This window comes from Nymphaea colorata, chromosome 2, assembly GCF_008831285.2.
Source record: "Nymphaea colorata isolate Beijing-Zhang1983 chromosome 2, ASM883128v2, whole genome shotgun sequence".
In the NCBI taxonomy this organism is placed as follows: Eukaryota; Viridiplantae; Streptophyta; class Magnoliopsida; order Nymphaeales; family Nymphaeaceae; genus Nymphaea; species Nymphaea colorata.
In genome coordinates, this window is record NC_045139.1 from 1,477,362 (window position 1) to 1,500,781 (window position 23,420).

At 38.0% G+C, this 23,420-nt stretch overlaps 1 protein-coding gene across 3 annotated transcripts in view; it reads right to left on the reverse strand.

Moving 5' to 3' along the window:
- Positions 1 to 491: 491 nt before the first annotated feature.
- LOC116247056 (abscisic acid and environmental stress-inducible protein-like) overlaps positions 492 to 23,420 on the reverse strand; it is a 60,662-nt gene continuing 37,733 nt past the window's right edge. Inside the window, exons 2-4 of one of the 3 annotated variants that reach the window (XM_050075878.1) lie at positions 16,350 to 16,432; positions 15,091 to 15,435; positions 492 to 586 (exon numbers count right to left, since the gene is read on the reverse strand). In XM_050075878.1, the coding sequence (XP_049931835.1) occupies positions 15,185 to 15,435; positions 16,350 to 16,432 (334 nt within the window). In that variant the 3' untranslated portion in view covers positions 492 to 586; positions 15,091 to 15,184. Of the gene's footprint in view, positions 917 to 1,857; positions 2,018 to 15,090; positions 15,436 to 16,349; positions 16,433 to 23,420 lie in introns of those variants that run through there. The other 2 variants (XM_050075879.1, XM_031619005.2) reach the window with 2 other exon arrangements.

The following is a 23,420-nucleotide window of genomic DNA, read 5'->3' on the forward strand; positions in this document are numbered from 1 at the left end:
ATATATATATATATATATATATATATATATATATATATATATATATATATATATATATATATATATATATATATCTCGTTGCCGTTGGATAATTGCGAGCTGATGACTAAAATTTAAAAATTCATCACTAAAAGGACCATAAATCTTTGCTGCACTCACCATTATAATCTGTTGTGGTACTATAAACCGTTGTTAATATCAAAGCAGTGACTGTTTTTTAGTGATAAACTTTTAAATTTTAGTCGTTTGACAACATCCATACGGTTCACAAGGCTTTTATATATAGAGCTTACATAAATAACCAACTTGGATTTCATCTTGTAAAAAGTAACTTTATGTGTGAATTAAGCCGATCAGATAACTCATGACTCAGTCTAGGTATTCCGCATTTTGTTTATTATTTCGCGACCATTAAGGCGGTGTTTCATAGAATACGTCCAGTTCCTCCAAATGGGGATACTGCATAGGAGTAGAAGTTCAGCGCCAGCAAATATTCCAAAGCAAATATACTTTGAATAACAGAGGGGTACATGCACTATAATAAGAAGAACATTGGCCTGCAGGGCATGAATCACTAAGGCCGCACCTCAATAAGTGCATTTATTTAGAAGCACAACGACACAGTTGACACGCAGTTCATCACAGACACAGAAAAGGGCTTAAAGGAAAGAAGGCCCTCTCTAGTTGCCACCCTGCACAAACTCTGCGTACTCCTCAGCCGAGCAGCACCTGTACCCGCACCGGTAATAGCAACCGCGCCCATGTCCATATCCATATCCGCCACCGTGTCCATATCCACCGTATCCACCGCGTCCATATCCATATCCACCGCGTCCATATCCACCTCCTCCATATCCTCCGTACTTTTCATCGTTGAACTCATCCATCTGCGTCTGGGAGAGAGCATCCCTCTTGTCTGAATTAAGTCAAAAGAGATATATCATCAAGAAAAGATACATGTAATCAGTAATACATGTACAAAAATACAAAAGAATCTGCAACTGTTTAGGAAAATAGCTGAGAAATTAACAAGGAAGGAACAAAAGAAAAGACAAGAGATGGATTTTCCACAGATCATGCTGGGAAAGTACAGGTACTCAAAAAAAAAAAAGTGCATGATCTAATATATAATCATTGAGATAAAGGAGTCACAAAGTATATATGCATGACAAGTAGAGTATTTCAGCATCTCGCCCAAGACATGAGCTGAAGTTACCCCTTCCCTACCCCAGGATCCAAACCTGCATCGCTAGCTATACATCTCAGCTTATACATCATTTCTCTTCTATTGGCACACCCTTTATTGGCTTACGAAGTGAGTGCTCATGACATACGAACCAGAGAACAGCCGCCTAATGGCCGGTGAGCCACTGACTTGAGATCAGAATTTGCATCCTTTTGAAAACAGTAATAAAGTACTTTTATTCTAAATAGTATATAAATTTGACTTATCAAAGGAGTGGTACTCCTAAGAATCAGAACCTCTCAGCCTGTTTGCTCACTCACAGTTATCACCTGTTCTATGCCCACAACTCTCTTTGGAAATTTCTGAGATTTGATGAAAATTCTGAATACGATTATCACTTGTTATACTTAGTCAAACAAAGATCTAGTGAAGACTTTCCATTGATGTCCCCACTGCACAGAGATCACACCTACCATAGAGTATGGTTTGGTTCTAGGAAATTAGCAACAGAGTTATATGAATCTGTATGGAAGATTGGAACATAATAGTGGGACAAGGTTTGGAAGAGGATTAAGAAAACATTGAAAGCATGGTCTGAATATGGCTCTAGAACATATAAAAAGTACTTGTCGGCAAAGTATAACGAAGAAGCAGAGAATGAGAAACCCCACCAGCAACAGGTTTCTCTTCCAACTCACGAGCAAGCACTTGGGAAAAGAGCAAGAACGCGGCAAAGATAACGAGGAGGGAGATCCTTCTCAGTGCCATGGCTAACTGCTATGACTAATGATCAAGGGAAGACGAGATGTGTTTCAGGCACCACACCTTGGCCTATTTATAGTGTTTAAGTGCGATATTTCAGTTTTACACACAAAGAGAGAGAGAGAGTACACTATTGATTATTTTGTGAGTGAGAGCTCACTTATTAGTTGTGCCAGTGGTAGTTGACACCATTAAATGTAGTAGTTACCAAAAAGGCGCTTACTTTAATGAGTTGGGTGCCTATGGAGCATCAACGCGAGTCTAATGTAGGGTCCAACTCCATAATATAAAAAATTTTCAAAAACTGGTTGTGGTTAGAGTGGGCAATGGCCCACACTAGCCAACATGTAGCTCTGCCACTGATTAAATGTATCTTATCATATATGGCCCATTTATAATGAAGGGTGATGTAATTGGTCGTCTATTCTCTCTCTCTCTCTCCCTCTCCCTCACAGGCACACTGAACAATATTACAGTCGAAGTTAATACTAGACTCTGAAGATCCATTGAACATACAGTGCAGCAAGATCTCAGCGATGCAAAAAGGTGTCTAAGTGTTCGCCTACCCACGGCCATTCATCTCTTGCACTTACACGTGAAACCATTTGTTTCCACAAGAAAACAATTGAAAGGCAAAAGGAAAAAACGGTGCAGGTAGGTGATATAACCTAGAAAATAACCAAAAGGCCCCTACTGGTTGAATGAAAGACCCTCTCTCCTACGAGAGTGAAAATGAAATTCAAAAATTTTTTCTTCCGGTAAAATGATTGGAACATGTCTCAGAAAAAAAAAATTATCAAAATCTTTCTTCACCACACGTTCTCGTTAGTAAAAGTAAACTTTACAAGCAAGGTGAAGCCAGGATTTTTTTTAGGGTCGGGCCAAGACGATTTGTGGGCCGGGTTAGGGTTGGGTCAAGAGGAGCGACCGGTCGAACCAAACTAAAAAAATTTAATTTTTTCAATATAATTTTTTTTTTCCTGAGGTAACCCGGGCCATGGCCACGACGAGCCCCCCCTCCCTTCGCCCCTGTGTACAAGGACTTCCATATGGAAAGACGCTACTGAAATGTTTCCAAAGAAACAACGGACAAGGTGCTAGAGCTTATTAAAGAGTTAAGTACTCGAATCCACCAATATTTTTTCGATTTCTTGTCTTTGTCATTATTTTATAATATAAACAATGCATCAGGACATTCATAAAAAGGCTGATGTAGATTCAATGCATGAATAAGGGATATTAATTGCGTAATTGTCAAGTCTATTGAACTTGAAAAGGAGATTATATTTAAAAATCAGCTTTTAATTGTTGAAGAAGTTGAAGGTATCGCTATTTTTCCATATGCTACGAGAAATTAACCGAACATCATATAAATTGGGGGATACCATGGGCTGAGGTGAGACAGCAAGATAGTATAATGAAAAGATGAAGAATGTGTTGAACTAATACTAGTTGCTGTTTATGGAACGTAAACAACGGCTGCGTGGACACTAAATATGGCCATGGAAATCTTACCTTGGCAGACGCCCGGGCACATCATTTATGGGCAAAAAAATGTGGAAAAGATGTACATTCAAGCCCACCCTATTTTTGGCTGTAAACCAGGAATGCCGCCTACGTTACTGAACTTCTGAGTCATAACAGACATGTGTTCGCAGTACCCCTTAACATAGCTCAAAATTCAATTTAAGCAACTAACTGGCTTTACAGTATCCATTAACTTTGGTAAAAGTTCAATTTAAACGACTAACTGCTGCTCAACTTAGTAAGTAGGAGGTTGTCTCCGACCATCCAAGCAGGAACCAAAGCCCCCCTCCATTCCACTCGCACGTACATTGGTCTAGATCTACATCAATATCAGGCAATAAGATCTCTACATGCATCAACTTGCACATAAGGACCCACTCCTTTTGAAAGTACAAGAACATAGCCCCCGCGGGTCACACGAATATGTGCCACATAACATGTCCCAACCTACCCATTTGAGCCAACTGCTGCTCAACTTGAAAAGAGAAATTAATTGAGAATTGTGAGTTCCGTAATTTAGCCAATAAATTAGGCCTATAAATGGAAATTTTTTTATATATGTTTCTATCTATAGATAACAAGACCGAGTTGCGTGCACCACCCCGATGCACACAATGCATTTTTGGAGCATCTTTTTCCATTTAAATAAAGAAATGGATATTTTGTAGGAGGGCTTTATCTTTGGCAGACCATGCACACTCCTGTAGTTTCAAAGCCCTCTGGACCATATAACCAAAGATTTTGCTTCTTTCATATTAGTTCATCTAATGAATGGAGTGCGAAAATATGAGCAAAATAGACCTGGTATGTCAAAGTAAAAGCCCTCTTATAAAAACAAAATCTGTAAAGAAAAATAAAATTCCTAAAATTCTTCTTTCTTTTTCAAAAATAGCTAAAAATAGTACCCCTCATAATTATGTTGGTGCAAACAATGGGGTCGAGCTTGTGTGTGTTGGGGCCAAGCTACCCGCACCGGCACCGGCACCCGCACCCCGCATTCAGGTGACATAGCCTACAACTCTAGCGATCCCCTTTAAAAGTAGATCGGAGTTGCATACACCCCACAACAAATATGTGCTAAAGGAGTTTTGGGTATTTTGTTTCTTTTTAAAAAGGAATTAGATATTTTTATAAATTTAGTTTTGCAATTTCCATCTCTTTACATGACAATGAGTTGCGTGCACCAGGGTGGTGCACAAAATATATTGTATGCACTAGAAAAAATAGGAGAGAGTTGATGTACTTACAAAATTTTCAGCAAGAAATGTCTTTTTTAATACTTTTACTTTTTCACTACTACTTTTTTTTTTATTTCGTAGGAGGCTCCACTTTTTACTGATCAGAGTTATTTCTTATCATTATACACTCTAATGCACATTTTTTTGTGCACACAGAAGTGCATATATAACTCTTCATAGGAGACATGGGCACATTCTTCTGATCATTTGTCATCCCACGGGATGTTGCACATAACCAGTTTGATCTCGTCTTAAAACAAGTCATCTTGTCATATTCATCAGCCCATGACCCAAACTCTTTGTTTGTTGAGAGATATTGAGGTTCATTTATAGGCCTTAAGTCTTTTCTGAAACCCAATCTCTGCTAGTAAACAGAACAGTGTAGATGTGAACTCAACTACTCTCAACTACTCATGCAGTTTGAGGCACATCGATCGATCCTTTTATTGGAAGACAGCAAACGAAGAAGACACATCACATCTACGAGCTTACAAGCAGCCATTACAAACCCAAGTGCATGCTTTTATTTTAGGCGCCCAGATTAAGATGCACTACTGCATAACTACAGAGAGGGAGCCATGGAGGTCGCAGAGCCAAGCGATCAACAGACTCTCAGCCTAGCTAGTTCCCTGCCTGCACAAACTCAGCATACTTCTCGGCTGAGCAGCACCTGAAACCGCAGTAATGAAGGCAGTATGGTGGACGCCCGTAAGGGGGGAATCGAGGTCCAGGTACATAGATATGTGCAGACTGAGAAAAGGCAGCAAACTCTTCCGCAGAGCAGCAGCTTTTGCCACAGAGATGTGGGCACGGTGGGAAGTCGCGGCCATACCCATATGGGAATTTGGCGTGACCGGCGCCCGCTACATTGGTGTCCTTGTTATCTGCAGCCAGAAAAGAGTGTTACAGATGATTTGGTCCACATAAAGACGGAAAAAAATAAAAGAATCTGCAAATGCTGTTTGTGAATGTGTGCCAAGAAAACTAGAAAGGGAAAGAAGAAGAAGAAGAAGAAGAAGAAGGAAGCACTTTGGATGGATTATAATGATACAAGGGAGTGAGTTGGATGAAGATGCCTCTTTCAATGCATCCATGAATAAGAAAGAATCCTCCATAAGCCGTCAACCATGTGTTACGGTTAGCCTAAAAGAAATTAAAACAGATCTTAAACTAAAAAAGGCACGAAAATGCATTTTACTGTATTTTCATCTGCAAAGAAGCACCGAAGAGAGTGAATCTAGAAGGGAGAAAATTTTACGAGTAAAAATAGAAAGAAGGGAACACATTTGATGCCCTTGCTTGATGCACATAGTAAAAATGAGCATTATACATTTCAAATTTAAGAAAACGCAAGCCCCTGTACATAAACAAACAAAATAGAATGTACAAATGTGAGCAAAAGCCACAAACAAGGAATGCACAACCAACAACACAATTCCAGATGCAAACGATCTACAATTTCCCACAGGAAGATAAACTAAGCCGAATCAGAAACCTACTGAAAGTAAGACGACAGACGTGCTCACCGCAGCAAATAAAATCACCATGCTCATAAACAGACTATACTTATAATAAGAAAGCAATGTAATTTCCTCTCTCTCTCTCTCTCTCTCTCTCTCTCTCTCTCTCTCCCCTGTGTGTGTGATTATGTGAGCTTGTGCGTGCATGCATTCATGGTTGTGTGTGAATGCAAATGAGTATAACAAGTATTTCGAGAGTAATAAATGACCAGACCAGCTTGCAGACACGAGGGACAGGAGAGGAGAAGTTCACCTGGCTTCTATTCCAAGTCACAAGCGTAGACTTGGAAGAAGAGCAAGAAAGCAAAGATAATGGGAGGGCAAGCCTGCTCAGGGCCATGCTTAACTGGTATGACTAGCTAGCTAGCTAGAGAAGGAGGAGGGAACTCGGTATGAGTTTCAGGCACCTGCATCTCTCCTATTTATAGGGTTTCAATGGGATACTTGTGTGACGAGTTGGGACATTGTGTATTTTACCTACGTATACACTTGCGGTAGGAAGCTTATCGCTACTAGATCTTATCATGGCACCAAAAATATGTTGGCCCATACCTTCAACATTTAATATTATACCACTTATCCTTACCCTCTCTCTGAAAAAAATAAATAAATAAATAAATAATCTAAGATATAAGAACGATTATATTTACTTTCATACCCAAACATGCATGAGACGATAAATAAATATGAAATAACAAATAAATATGAGATAATGGGTGTAAGTTAACAAAAAATTTATGAGATAATAAAATAATAGTGAGATGTATAAGATGATGCTAAATACAACTATGAGATAATAAAATATTTATGAGATAATGAGATAATGTTATGAGCGACACAAGAAAAGGAAAACTGTTTTTTTGCTGCTTAAAGGGGTATATTAGTCATAATAATATACATATACAAATTATAAAATTTACTTTTATCGAATCCTCAAATCGTTTGAGGTTTTTTTTTCTACAAAAATTTTTCTTTTGTATTGATCATGAACATTTTTTGTCATTATTAAAATAACACATAAACTTTTATACACTGGAACAACATATATATCCAGCTTTGCGTTCAAAGCATTACTGACGGCCAGAATTCTCGGGCCTAGTGGAGGTAGAGCCAGTGGCTTGCTGGGGGCCATCGCCCCTCTTGATATTTTGAAAAACACAATTTCACCTACTAAAAGTAAAAAAAAAAATCATTTGACATGTGTAAAAATTTTGGATAACATATTAAAACAAATATAAAAATCTTAGATTCATTTTAAAAATAAATAAGCCTCCGACATGGCAGCTTTACTATAATTCAATGAACCCTCTAAAGGATTTTTATCTCTTTCTTTTTTTTTTCTCTCTCTCTTCTCTCTATGCCTCTCCTCTACCTCACCCATGTCAAAGAGCGAAGCTTAGCTTATAAGACAGGAGACATGAGATGAAGCACGTCTACTACTTGATTTTAGTGGGTGTTGTTAGTCCTTGTGGTGTTTGAGATAGAGTTGAAGGCTCTCAGAAAATGAGCCATGCAAACACACGATTGTTGGAAGGTGGGGCTTTCAAACTTAAATAGATGTGAACTTTTTTGTACTTTGTTACTGCCAATTTATGCATAGTTATATTCAGGAGCTTGGGTTTCACCTATATGTTTAGTAGAAGGAAATCAAGGAGGCTGTTAGTTCATTCAATGTCTGAAAATAAATTCTATATACTACTTTGTGTACATAATGAGTGTACCCTAGATGTAGACATTATTATCAATATGTATATTTCTTTTTATGTCCAAACATTACATACACATGTGCATGAGATAACAAATAGGTATAAAATTACAATTAAGTATGAGATAATATGTATGAGACAATAAAAAGATTTATGAGATAATGAACAGATGTTTAAAGTACGGTAAACATAAATATAAGATAGTGTTTATGTGATAACAAAAAATTTATGAGATAACAAATAGATTTATGAGATAATGCTAAGCATAAGTATGAGACAAATGTTTATGAGATAATAAATTTATAAGATAACATGCAGATGATGAGATAATGCTAAACATAATTATAAGATAAAAAAATATTTATGAGAAAATGAGATAACGCTATGACCACGATAAAAAAATGAAAACGCTTTTTTACTATTTAGATGAACATATTAGTTATAACAATATGCATATACAAACTAATGAATTTCACTTTTATCGAATCCTCAAATCTTATTTTTGTAGTTTTCTTTTTTGTCCCTACAAAAAGTTTCTTTTTGTATTAAACATAGACATTTTTTGTCATTATTAAAATGACACATGAAATTTCACACATGAAGACGACGTATATAACAAGCTTCGTCAGTGTCTAAGGGGCCTGGTTATTATGAAAAAGTTAAGTTTTTACAACTGCAAAGGTGGTTATATGTGCAGGCCAATGTGTATGACACCTACCCCTAAGAGTGGGACAAAACTATACTGAAAGTGTGTGAGGGGTCCACATTTCATGCATTGGGGGCTGTGCATGGTGTTCCAAGATAAACTTAACCACACATTAAATATTTACCTAAACCATTAGGTCCATGAGTGAATTGCATCTTACCCCCAAGACATTCTCGGCCCCAAAGAATTTAGAAATAATGAGGTTTATAGAGGTCCAAAAGTCAATTGCTCAAGTATGATCACTTGGAGGACTGTTCAAGGAGCCGAACTAACTCAAGCTCGACTTGAACTTGCTCAATAAGCTTGACTCGAACTCGACTCGAACTCGACTCATTGATTAAACGAGTCGACTTTGAGTTAAGAAATGAACTCGACAACCTAAATGAGTCGAGCTCGAGTTAAGTAGGCTCGGCTTGGTTAAACTCGGTTAAACTCAAAAAAGAAAAATATATAAAATAAGTCTCAATAAAATTATTAAAAAAAGTAGATTGCTGAAATGGGTATGCATGTGATTGGTATATGGAAGGTTCTTTCAAGACACTCGAGGCAAGATCGGGCTAGCACAACTCTGCCTGAACTCGCTTGTGAATCGCCCAAAGATTCACTTGTATGGTTCTTTTAAAAATGAATTATAAAAGTTCAATTACTTGGCTACCTTCAAACACATGAAGCAATAACTTTTTTTGTGTGTATGTGCCTGTGTGTATCTCTCTCTCTCTCTCTCTCTATATATATATATATATATATATATATATATACCTTGTTTGCACCCCCAAAATTTTATTGGTTTTGGAGTGCTTCATAAAATTGAGTTTTGTTTTGAAATAAGAAAGAAAAGGGACTCGCTCGTCGGTACGAGGATTGACCATTTCCGGTACCTTTATCGGGGGTAATCAATCCAATGACTATGTTCATCATTGATGCATTTAATTTTAACATAAACGTCCTTTTGATTGTATATGCAGTGTAGAAAATATTGAAAATTTGATGTTTCAAACTTTTGAAAAGACTCTTGAAGAGCTGCTTGAAAATATGAAATGTTTTGAGGAAAAAGTAGAATTAGTAAATATCATTTGAAAAGTTTGTGAAATCATTTTGAAATCACTTTAGTATTCTCTTAAGACTTTAAGTAGGTTTGAGATTTTGCTCTAATTTGGTTACCACCTATTTAGAGCTCCATCCTATCTTGCTTAAGTTTTTTTTGAGAGGTGCTTGTGATAATAAGTGAAATAAAGTGAGTGAGAATGCATGGATGCAATGTAACATTCCTACCACAACATTAATGTAAAGTCATTCATACCACAACATACATATAAGATTTTGTTGTTATAATTATTATATATAAGAAAGAAAATTTTTTGAAAAGAGTTAGGAATTGTAGACCATCAAGCATGATTTCAACATTGGGCCATTACTTGGTTTGTGATCTTAATGAAGTTGGTAAATAAAAAGATCGTGAGAGGAGAATGTTAAAAGAATACAAGAGATGAAACAAAGATAAAGAAAGACATACATATATGTATACATACCATCACGTATACACATATATGAAAGCTTAAGAGAAAAAAATGTATTAATTTGAAGAGAAAAAGAGTAGTTTTAGAAGAAAAGAAAAATATACATATGTATATATGGGTATGTATAAGAAATTTTGTAAGTAGAGATATTTGTCTTGAAAAGAGGAATAAAATATTCGAAAGAGAGGAAATAGAACACATATGCATATACATTCATGCATATATGAAAATTTGTAAAATGAAAAGTGAAAGCATAGAGAAAGAAAGATGGAGGGATCATCATGTGTGCACGGACATATATAATATGTATATACATACGTGCCTTCACAAGATTAGAAATCAAAGAATGACTTAAGATTACCATCTTCAAGTTTAATATAGGCCGGAGGAGGGCTTGGACTCATGCAAGAGTCTAAGCTAAGTCCCTAAAGTCGTATTAGGATACTAGTTTTGAAAATGTTTTGGAAACTATGATTTATATATAAACATAGAATGTTATTACTTAGTTATTACAAAGGATATATTTCTTCCATCGTTGGGTATGAAAGCAAACAAGCAATATAACAGTATACTCATTAGGATTCCTAATGGGTGATTAGGAAGGAAACTTATATGCAATGACATGAGAATGCATTTTTAATATGTACATATTCGTGAAAGTTTCCTCGGATTGGACAAGTCCCAACCTCAAAAATTAATATGAAGATAAAAATGAAGAACCCCAGTCCAAACTCTCGTTCTCATCATACATTCACATATAAATGGAAAACCAAACAATTATGCATGGGTGATACATAGACAATGTTCAAGGAAGGAAAGAGAGAGAGAGAGAGAGAGAATGATAGGAAGAGAAAGATTCAACTAGGAAGAAAGACATGATATAACTATGAAATGAAGGATTATCTCATCTTTCCATGCTTCCGGTGCACTTGAGTATAGCCTCTTGTCTCTAAGAGAAGATTGAGTGCTATTTCCTTTGGCCATGGAGAGATAAAGATGAGAAGAAAAAAAATGAAGAAAGGAAGACAATGTTACATTCAATAAAAGAGAAAACATGATTCAATCATGAAATAAAAGATTATCTCATCTTTCCATGCTCCTAGTATACTTGAGCATAGTCTCTTGTTTCTAAAAAGAGGTTGACTGTTATCTCCTTTGGCCATGAGGGGATGAAGATAAGAAAAGAAAATGAAAACAACAACAAGACTATATTCAAGGAAAAGAAATAGCAAGAACATATTAATGAAGAGAAAGAACAACAACAACAAGAATACTTGAAAGAACATGATTTAATCATAAAATAAAATAACATCTCGTCTTCTCATACTCCCAGTGTATTTGAGCATAGCCTCTTGTCTCTAAAAAGAGGTTGAGTGCTATCTCATTTGGCCATAAGGAAAGATGTTGAGTGCTATCTCCTTTGACCATGAGAATATGATGATGAAAAGAGAAAATGAAAACTATCATCTCATCTTCTCATGCTCCTAGTGCACTTGAGCATAACCTCTTGTCTCTAAAAAGAGGTTGAGTGTTATCTCCTTTGGCCATGGAGAGATAAAGTCGATAAAAGAAAGAAGAGAGAAATGAGAGGGATGATGATTACATACCTCTAATGAAAAATGACCTAAGGAAGATGAACACCTTCACTTGAAGATTCCTTTTGAGTGAAGCTCAAAGATGATGCCTCCAAGAGGGTTATAGTTTGCTCCAAGTTAGAGGGAAAAATGGAGAGAGGAAGAGGGAGAGAGAGAGAGAACTCAAGAGAAACTCGAAGTTTTCAAGTGAGAATATACTAGAGTTTCTTCCAAGGGCCAATCTTGCCCGAGGGGAAAAGTGGGTTATTTATTTGGAGCCAAAACCCAAAATTTAAATCTTTTTTAATTTCACCTCATTTTCATCAAAATTTCACATAATTTTGAAAAAAAAATGGTTTGAAAATGGATATGATTGGCCATTTTGCTTATATATATATATATATATATATATATATAAATGAGTTGGACATTTATCCAGCCAAAAAGACCAAAATCGCTTTTTAAAATGAGTTTTTTTGTGAAAATGAGGGGCAAATGAGTCTTACCTATCAAAAAGACCAAAACCGCCTTTTGAAAGGAGTTTTTTTTTTTTAAATGAGGGATAAATTGGTCTTACTTATCAAAAAGACCAAAATCACCCTTTAAAAAGAGTTTTTTTATGAAAAGGAGGGGCAAATGGGTATGAAATGCTCGATTTGGATCTAAACTTGGGTTTTAGATCTAAAAGTTATATTTTAGATTTGAATCTTGCGCCTAAATTTGAGTTTCACGCTTGGATAAAATAAGTTAATTTTTCGAAAACTTTAGGGTGATTATATATATATATAGAATGGCCCACATGAACTTAGAAGCCCTATTTCATAGCTCGTTCAAGAGATGATAGGCCTATATCAAGACATTTATAAAATGAGAACTTCTTTTTGAAATTATGGCCAAAAGATAAGCCCTAAGATAGAGATTTCTTTCATTAAACAAGTTGGATTTGAAAGTAATTATATCTTTTGAGAGCTATGTTCAAGATGCTGCAATCAAAATGTACATTCATATTAATCAGTACTAGACAAGACCACCACATGTAATAAGAAGCTTTTGTCTGCCATGTTATTTGTTATATCTATGATCGACCTTGATTTACATCACCATATGGTAAGCCTAGTGTACCACCCAATAGTGCAGAAATCCATCCACATGGGGATTTGAACTCATTTAATGATCCCATTCCAAATTGGCAAACTTCTTGATACATAAATTTCATAGCACATGGACATTTTTTTTCTGGTTTTAAGAAAGAAACTTAAACCTTTTATATATATATATATATACGCACGCGCGTGCGCACACACACACACACACACATATATATATATATATATATATATATATATATATATATATATATATATATAATGGATTTGGATTTTTCATTTTTGTGTAGTGTATTAAAGAAACTCATTCAAACGTTGCAACGCCAAAACGTCAAATTCAAAAGGAAACAGCTATGATGATATTGAAAGCAATCCTTGAAATGTTGCAACGTCTAATTCAAGAAGAACCAACTGTGACGTCGATGAAAGGGCAACGTCTCACAGCTATGGCAATATTAAAGAAAATCATTCAACCCATAGCTATGGCGATATTAAAGGAAAACATTGAGACATTGCAACGCCAGATTCAAGAGGAACCAGCTATGGCGTCGACAACTGTAAGAAAAGAGCAACGTCTCACTTAAATGCAAAGTGGAAAAGGAAAATGCAACGTCCCACTCAGCTTCCTCCAGCGCAACGTCATTCTATTGTGACATCAACAACAGCAAATGGAAAGTGTAAATCCAACGATCAAATAAATTCTGGTCTGGTTCACGTTTCTCAAACTGAAGCATTAGGAGGATAAGAGAAAAAGAAAGATCATAATAATTCTGATATGGAGCGTTAGAGAAAAGATTTGATATAATCAGTATCATTATGACTCCTGTTGCTTTATATATTTGTATTGTTAGACAGGAAACAACAATAAGAACAACGGCAAGAAAGCCTTTCCTGGTGTGGACATAGGTTCTTTTGAACTGAACCAGGTAAAACCTTGTCTTCTTTCTTTTTGCCTCTCTTTCCTTATTTTTTCTCTTTATAGTGTTTGCATAAGCTTGTATCAGTTTTATATCAAGGCTCATAAGAAAAACAGGAAAAGTACGGTTTTGTATGGCTAGGTTAGAAGAAGTACAAGTTATTGGCAACAGTACGAAAGAGCAAAACGAGAGAGAGCCTTGAATACGGGTGTGAACCACTTACCTGCGCAAGTTGATTTGAATATCATGCTTTCTTTCACTTAATTTACTAAATATGATCATATGTTTTCTCTCCTTCTTAGCATAACGGGCCGAAGATTAGTTTAAGTCTTTGTGAATATGCAGGAAGAGGCAGAATGGCTGATAAGAACAAGATGGTGCACCATTAGAAAAAAGAAAAAAAAAAAAGGAAAAGAAAGCGGTAATATAATAGCTTTCAGTATTATTCATATGCCCATATCAGCCGACATGGTGCACATTTGTTTGAAGAAAAAGTTTTCTGTGCCTTGTGTGGAAGTTCATTCAAACATCGAAAGTACTTGTGGCTTCCTCGCTTGAATTTCTTATACAGTTGAATACCATGGATGATGCCTATATTCTCAATCTTAAAGTCCTCCACTTATTGAGTTTTAGGTGTATTCACCAAACTCAGCTCAATTTTGGGGGACGCACTTAGGATTTTTTCGTGGACTGAGAATGCTGAACTACTGAAGCAAATATTTTGGCTCCAGTTATAAAACCTTGTTGTGAGATTCAAACCAGCTAATTTCCTTTACAATTGCGGATTATCACAGCTCAGATTCTATATATCATATCGATGCTGTTGAATAATTGCCAGCTGATGACTACAATTTAAAAAATCATTATCAAAAGGACCATAAAGCTTTGCTAAACTCGCCGCTATAATCTGTGGTGGTACCATAAACCGTTGTTAATACCAACTCAGTGACTATTTTTAAGCGACAGACTTTTAAATTTTAGCCATTTGACAATATTTATATATACACAGGGTTCACAAGGCTTTATATATAGAGTTTAGATAAATAACCAACTTGGATTTATCTTTTAAAAAGCAACTTTATATGTGAATAAGACGATCAGATAACTCATTACTCAGTCTAGACATTCTGCATATTTGTTTATTATCTCACCACCATTAAGGCGGTGTTTCATAGAATACATCCAGTTCCTCCAAACGGGGATATTGGATGGGCGTAGAAGTTCTGCAACAGAAAATATTCCAAAGCATATATACTTCCAATACTAGAGGGGTACATGCACTATAATAATAAGAACATTGGCCTGCAGGGCATAAATCACTAAGGCCGCACCTCATTAAGTGCATTTATTTAGAAGCACAACGACACAGTTGACGCGCAGTTCATCACAGACACAGAAAAGGGCTTAAAGGAAAGAAGGCCCTCTCTAGTTGCCACCCTGCACAAACTCTGCGTACTCCTCAGCCGAGCAGCACCTGTACCCGCACCGGTAGCAACCGCGCCCATATCCATATCCACCACCGTGTCCATATCCATATCCGCCACCGTGTCCATATCCACCGTATCCACCGCGTCCATATCCATATCCACCGCGTCCATATCCACCTCCTCCATATCCTCCGTACTTTTCATCGTTGAACTCATCCATCTGCTTCTGGGAGAGAGCATCCTTCTTGTCTGAATTAAGTCAAAAGAGATATATCATCAAGAAAAGATACATGTAATCAGTAATACATGTACAAAAATATAAAAGAATCTGCAACTGTTTAGGAAAATAGCTGACAAATTAACAAAGAAGGAACAAAAGAAAAGAAAAGAGATGGATTTTCCATAGATTATGCTGGGAAAATACAGGTACTGAGAGAAAGGCGCATGATCTAATATATAATCATTTGAGATAAGGGAGTCACAAGGTATATATGCATGACAAGTAGAGTATTTCATCATCTCGCCCAAGACATGAGCTGAAGTACCCCTTCCCTACCCCAGGATCCAAACCTGTATCAATAGCAATACATCTAAGCTTGTACATCATTTCCCCTCTATTGACTCAAGAAGTGAGTGCTCATACCATTTGAACCAGACCAGCCGCCTATTGGCCCGTGAGCTGCTGACTTGAGACGGTCACAATTTGCGTCCTTTTGAGAATAGTAATAAAGTACTTCCATTCTAAATAGTATATAAATTTGACTTATCAAAGGAGTGGTACTCCTAAAGAATCATAACGTCGGTGACTGCTTGCTCACTCACAGTTATCACCTGTTCTATGCCAACAACTCTCTTTGGAAATTTCTGAGATTTGATGAAAATCCTGATACGATTATCACTTGTTGTCAAACAAAATCTAGTGAAGACTTTCCATTTATGTCCTCGCTGCACAGAGATCACACCGACCATAGAGTATGGTTTGGCTCTAGGAAATTAACAACAGAATTAAATGAATTTGTATGGAAGAGTGGAATATAATAGTGGTACAGAGTTTGGAAGAGAATTAAGAGAACATCTAAAGCATGGTTTGAGTATGGCTCTAGGACATATAAAAATTACTAGCGCTAAAGTATAACGAAGAAGCAGAGAATGAGAAACCCCACCAGCGACAGGCTTCTCTTCCAACTCACGAGCAAGCACTTGGGAAAAGAGCAAGAACGCGGCAAAGATAACGAGGAGGGAGAGCCTTCTTAGTGCCATGGCTAACTGCTATGACTAATGATCAAGGGAAGACGAGATGTGTTTCATGCACCACATCTTGGCCTATTTATAGTGTTTAAGAAGTGAGATATTTCAGTTCTTCACACACACACACACAAAGAGAGAGTGTATACCACTGATTATTTTGTGATCGAGAGACCACTAATTAGTTGTGCCAGTGGTAGTTGACGCCATTAAATGTAGTAGCAGAGATAGAAAATTTTATGAAAAGAGCGCTTACTTTAATGGGCTGGGTACCTATGGGGCATCAAAGCAAGTCTGGTGTAGGCAGACCCTGGTCCAATTCCTTCATACTAAAACTTTTTCAAGGACTGGTGTTGGTTGGCATGGGCAATGGTCCACACTAGCTGACATGTAGCTAGGCCACTGATTAAATGTATCTTATCTTATATGATCCATTTATAATTAAGGGTGATGTAATTGGTCGGCATTTTCTGATTTTTTCTCTCTCACACACACACACAAACACATTTTGTTCACATTTAGCTAGTACCCACTGAACAATATCGTAGTAGCAGTTATTACTAGACTCAGAAGATCTATTGAACATACACTACGGCAAGATCTAACTGTTACAGAAATGGTTTCCAACATATGCGCCTACCCTTCTAGTTTCGGGTGGCCATTCATCTCTTGCACTTACACGTGAAACCATTTATTTCCACAAGAAAAAATGCAAAGGGAAAAGGAAAAAGACGGTGCAGGTATGTGACACAACCTAGAAATAACCAAGAGGCCCCTACTGGTTGACGGAAAGATCCTCTCTCCTACAAAGGTGAAAATGAAATCAAATTTTTTTTCCTCCGGTAAAAAGATTGGAACATGTCTCAGAAAAAAAAAAAAACCAAAACCTATCTTCACCACCGGTTCTCGTCAGTAAAAGTAAACTGTACGAGGACTTCCATCTCCAAAGAAGCTACTGAAATTTTTCGAAAGAAACAACCGAGAAGGTGCTAGAACTTATTAAAGAGTTACGTATTGGAATCCACCGATATTTTTTCGATTTCTTGTCTCTGTCTTTATTTTATAATATAAACAATGCATTTGACAGTACACTTGATAATGAGATCAATAAAAAGGGTGATGTCGATTCAGTGCATGAAAGAGGGAAAGAGATATTAATTGCGTGATTGTCAAGTCTAACAAATTGGTAAACTTGAAAGAGAGATTACATCTAAAAATCAGTTCTTAATTATTGTAAAAAGTTGAAGGTACCACTATTTCTCCAAAAATTAACCAGACATCATATAAATGGGTGGATGTCATGCTGAACTGAGACAACCTCAATCCTATTTGGTTTTGAGTCAATAAGACGTACAGTGACGTTTTTCTATATCTAAAGATAGTATAATGAAAAGATGAAGAATGTGTTGGACTAATACTAATTGCTGTTTATGGAACGTAAACAACGGCTGCGTGACAATCAATATGGCATGAAAGCCTACCTTGGCAGTGACCCAGGCACAGCATTTTCGAGCAAAAAAAATGTGAAAAAGATGTACATTAAAGCGCACCATATTTTTGGCTATAAACCAGGAACGCCACCTACGTTTCTGAATTTCTGATTCATATGACAGGCATCTGTTTGCAGTACCCCTTAACTTAGCTCAAGATTCAATTTAAGCAACTAACTGGCTTTACAGTATTTCCCTGAACTTTGGTAAAAGTTTAATTTAAACGACTAACTACTGCTCAACTTCAGGAAGTAGGAGGTTTATTCTTACCATCCAAGCATGAACCAAAGCCCCCCTCCATTCCTCTTGCACACACATTGGTATAGATCTACATCAATATCAGGCAATAAGATCTCCACATGCTTCAACTTTCACAAGGACCCACTCCTTTTGACAGTACAATAACATAGCCCCCCGCGTGTCACGCGAATATGTGCCACATAACATGTTTCAGCCTAGCCATTTGAGCCAACTCCTGCTCCACTAAAAAAGAGAAATTAATTGAGAATTGAGAGTTCTGTAATTTAGCCAATAAATTAGGCCTATAAATGGGAATTTTATTATATACGTTTCTATCTATAGATAACAAGACTCATTGCATGCACCACCCCTATGCACACTCTCTGCACCATAAAACCAAAAAATTTGCTTCCATATTAGTTCATCTAATGAATGAAGGGCCAAAATATGAACAAAATAGCCCTGGTATGTCAAAGCAAAAGCCCTCATATGAAGATAAAATCTGTAAAGAGGAAAAATAAAATTCCTAAAATTCTTTTTTCTTCTTAAAAAATAACTAAAAATAGTACCCCTCGTAACTATGTTGGTGCATGCAATGGGGTCCAGCCTGTGTGTTGGGGCCAAGCTACCTACAACTCTAGCGATCCCCTTCAAAAGTAAACCGGAGTTGCATGCACCTCACAACAAATATGTGCTAAAGGAGTTTTCGGTATTTTGTCTATTTTTAAAAAGGAAATAGATATTTTTATAAATTTAATTTTGCAATTTCCATCCTTTATCTTCACAGGACAATGAGTTGCGTGCACCAGGGTGGTGCACACAATAAACATGCACTAGAAAAAATAGAAGGAGAGAGTTGAGGTAGTTCACAAATTTTTTTCAACAAGAAATGTCTTATTCCGTAGAAGGCTCCACTTTTTACTGATAAGATTTATTATTTTGATCATTATACACTCTAGTGCACAATTTTGTGTGCACCAGAAGTGCATAAATAACCAGCTTAGTCTTCAGCAGAGAGCTTTACTCTTGAGAGATGGGCACATTCCTCTGATCACTTGGCATCCCACATCTCACTTTAGAGGGATGCTGCACATAACCAGTTTTGCCTCGCCTCAAAACAAGTCATCTTGTCATATTCATCAAACCATGACCCAAACTCTTTGTTTGTTGGGAGATATTAAGGCTCATTCATAGGCCTTGTAGTCTTCTCTAGAACCCAAACTCTTTGTTTTTTGGAGACCCAACACAGAATCTGCGCAGAACAGTTTAGATGTGAACTCAACTACTCATGCAGTTTGATGCACATCGATCGATCCTTTTATTGGAAAACAGCAAACAAAGAAGACATCACATCTATGAGCTCACAAGTAGCCATTACAAACCCAAGTGCATGCTTTTATTTTAGGCACCAACTGGTTGTGGTTGGCAGATTAAGATGCACTACTGCATAACTACGGAGAGGAAGCCATGGAGGTCGCAGAGCCAAGCGATCAACAGACTCTCAGCCTGGCTAGTTTCCTGCCTGCACAAACTCAGCATATTCCTCGGCTGAGCAGCACCTGAACCCGCAGTAACGATGGCAGTACGGTGGACGCCCGTAAGGGGGGAATCGACGTCCAGGTCCATAGATATGTGCAGCCTGAGAGAAGGCAGCAAACTCTTCCGCAGAACAGCAGCTTTTGCCATAGAGGTGTGGGCACGGTGGGAAGTCGCGGCCATACCCATATGGGAATTTTGGCGTGACTGCCGCCCGCTACACTCGTATCCTTGTCATCTGCAGCCAGAAAAGAGAGTTACAGATGATTTCGTCCACATACAGAAAAAAATAAAAGAATCTGCAAATGCTGTATGTGCCAAAAAAACAAGAAAGGGAAAGAAGAAGAAGAGGGAAGAAATTGTCATGGATTATAATGATACAAGGGAGAGAGTTGGACGAAGATGGTTCTTTCAATGCATCCATGAATGCAAAAGAATCCTCCATAAGCGGTCAACCATGTGTTATGGTTAGCCTAAAAGAAATTAAAACAGATCTTAAAGAAGGCATGAAAATGCAATTTACGGTATTTTCAGGTGGAAGTTTGTATGACAATGGTTGTTGACGTGAACCATCAAAGTTGTGAAACAAGTGAGATATGGGCTTCATGTATCGGTCCAAACTGTTGGACGCAAAATGAAAGCATGCCGGTCTCATCAGTAAGCGAACGTTGTCTACATGGCATGGTTTGACGGATCGAGTCGACTGAAATTGGCTGGATTAGGAGCGGGTCCCCCTTCCAATTCAATCATCAAACAACAAAAGAGGTTCCAATGTACCATGGATTAGACTTTTAGAAATTATTTGGCACAGTAATCCAACTTTATATATATATATATATATATATATATATATATATATATATATATATATAAAAGACCATAAATCTTTGCTAAACTCCCCATTATAATCTGTGGTACTAATAACCGTTGTTAATATCAAATCAGCGACTGTTTTTTAGCGATAAACTTTTAAATTTTAGTCATTTGACAACATTTATAGGGTCTACAAGACCTCATATATAGAGCTTAGATAAATAACCAACTTGGATATCATCTTTTAAAAAGTAACTTTATATGTGAATAAACCGATCAGATAATTCATAATTCAGTCTAGGTATTCCGCATATTTGCTTATTATTTTTCACCACCATTAAGGCGGCGTTTCATAGAATACATCCAGTTCCTGCAAATGGGGATATTGCATGGGAGTAGAAGTTCAGCGCCAGCAAATATTCCAAAGCAAATATACTTTGAATAACAGAGGGGTACATGCACTATAATAAGAAGAACATTGGCCTGCAGGGCATGAATCACTAAGGCCGCACCTCAATAAGTGCATTTATTTAGAAGCACAACGACACAGTTGACACGCAGTTCATCACAGACACAGAAAAGGGCTTAAAGGAAAGAAGGCCCTCTCTAGTTGCCACCCTGCACAAACTCTGCGTACTCCTCAGCCGAGCAGCACCTGTACCCGCACCGGTAATAGCAACCACGTCCATATCCATATCCACCGCGTCCATACCCATATCCAGGTCTGCCATATCCATACCCAGGTCCATATCCACCGCGTCCATACCCATACCCAGGTCCACCTCCATATCCTCCGTACTTTTCATCGTTGAACTCATCCATCTGCGTCTGGGAGAGAGCATCCTTCTTGTCTGAATTAAGTCAAAAGAGATATATCACCAAGAAAGAAATCAGAAAAGATATATATAATCAGTAACACATGTACAAAAATATAAAAGAATCTGCAACTGTTTAGGAAAATAGCTGAGAAATTAACACAGAAGGAACAAAAGAAAAGAAAAGAGATGGATTTTCCACAGATCATGCTGGGAAAGTGCCGGTACTCAAAAAAAAAAAAAGTGCATGATCTAATATATAATCATTGAAATAAAGGAGTCACAAAGTATATATGCATGACAAGTAGAGTATTTCATCATCTCGCACAACACATGAGCTGAAGTTACCCCTTCCCTACCTCAGGATCCAAACCTGCATCGCTAGCTATACATCTCAGCTTATACATCATTTCTCTTCTACTGGCACACCCTTTATTGGCTTACGAAGTGAGTGCTCATGCCATTCGAACCAGAGAACAGCCGCCTAATGGCCGGTGAGCCACTGACTTGAGATCACAATTTGCATCCTTTTGAAAACAGTAATAAAGTACTTTTCTTCTAAATAGTATATAAATTTGACTTATCAAAGGAGTGGTACTCCTAAGAATCAGAACCTCTGAGCCTGCTTGCTCACTCACAGTTATCACCTGTTCTATTGCAACAACTCTCTTTGGAATTTTCTGAGATTTGATGAAAATTCTGAATACGATTATCACTTGTTATACTTAGTCAAACAAAGATCTAGTGAAGACTTTCCATTGATGTCCCCACTGCACAAAGATCACACCGACCATAGGGCATGGTTTGGCTCTAGGAAATTAACAACAGAAATATATGAATTTGTGTGGAAGAATGGAATATAATAGTGGGACAGTTTGGAAGAAAATTAAGGGCACATTTAACGAAGAAGTATAACGAAGAAGCAGAGAATGAGAAACCCCACCAGCGACAGCTTTCTCTTCCAACTCACGAGCAAGCACTTGGGAAAAGAGCAAGAACGCGGCGAAGATAACGAGGAGGGAGAGCCTTCTCAGTGCCATGGCTAACTGGTATGACTAATTATGACTAATGATCAAGGGAAGGCGAGATGTGTTTCAGGCACCACACCTTCGCCTATTTATAGTGTCTAAGAAGTGCCATATTTCAGTTCTAATCACACACAAAGGAAGAGTATACACTATTGATTATTTTGTCATTGAGAGCTCACTTATTAGTTGTGTCAGGGTAGTTGACACCATTAAATGTAGCAGCAGAGCCAGAAAATTTTACGAGAAAGGCGCTTATTTTAATGGGTTGGGTGCCTATAGGGCATCCACGCGAGTCTGGTGTAGGCAAACCCTGGTCCAAATTCATAATAAAAGAAATTTTCAAAAACTGGTGTTATGGCCCACACTAGCCGACTTGTGGCATTAAATGTATCTTTATCTTATATGGCCCATTTATAATGAAGGGTGATGTAATTGGTCGGTATTTTCTGATTATCTCTCTCTCTCCCTCACACACACACTCTCTCTCTCACGCACACACACGCACATATTTTGTTCACATTTAGCTAGTACGGTGTCGGGCCGAGAAAAACCTGGCCTGGGCAGGCCCTGGGCCCGATAGCCCGGCCCGGCCCGGCCCAATACCGCTCCGTCTCCCCCTCCCGCCCTCCGTCCCCGCTCCCCCTCCTCCTCCGTCTCCCTCTCTCCCTCCCCCTCCGTATCCCCGCTCCTGCTCTCCCTCCTCCTCCGTCTCCCGCTCCCTCTCCCCCTCCTCCTCCGTCTCCCGTTCCTCCTCTGTCTCCCTCCTTCCCTCCTCCTCCGTCCCCCGCTCTTCCTCCCCTCCGTCTCCCGTTCCTCCTCCGTCTCCCTCCTCACCTCCGTCTTCCTCCTCCGTCCCCCGCTCCTCCTCCCCTCCGTCTTCCTCCTCCGTGTCTCCCTCCTCTGTCCCCCGCTCCTCCTCCCCTCCGTCTCCCGTTCCTCCTCCGTCTCCCTCCTCCCCTTCGTCTCTCGTTCCTCCTCCGTCTCCCTCCTCCCCTCCGTCTTCCTCCGACGCCGCCAGGTCAGCAGGTTGAGCACCAGGTCGAGACCGCCGGGGAGGGGGAAAAAGA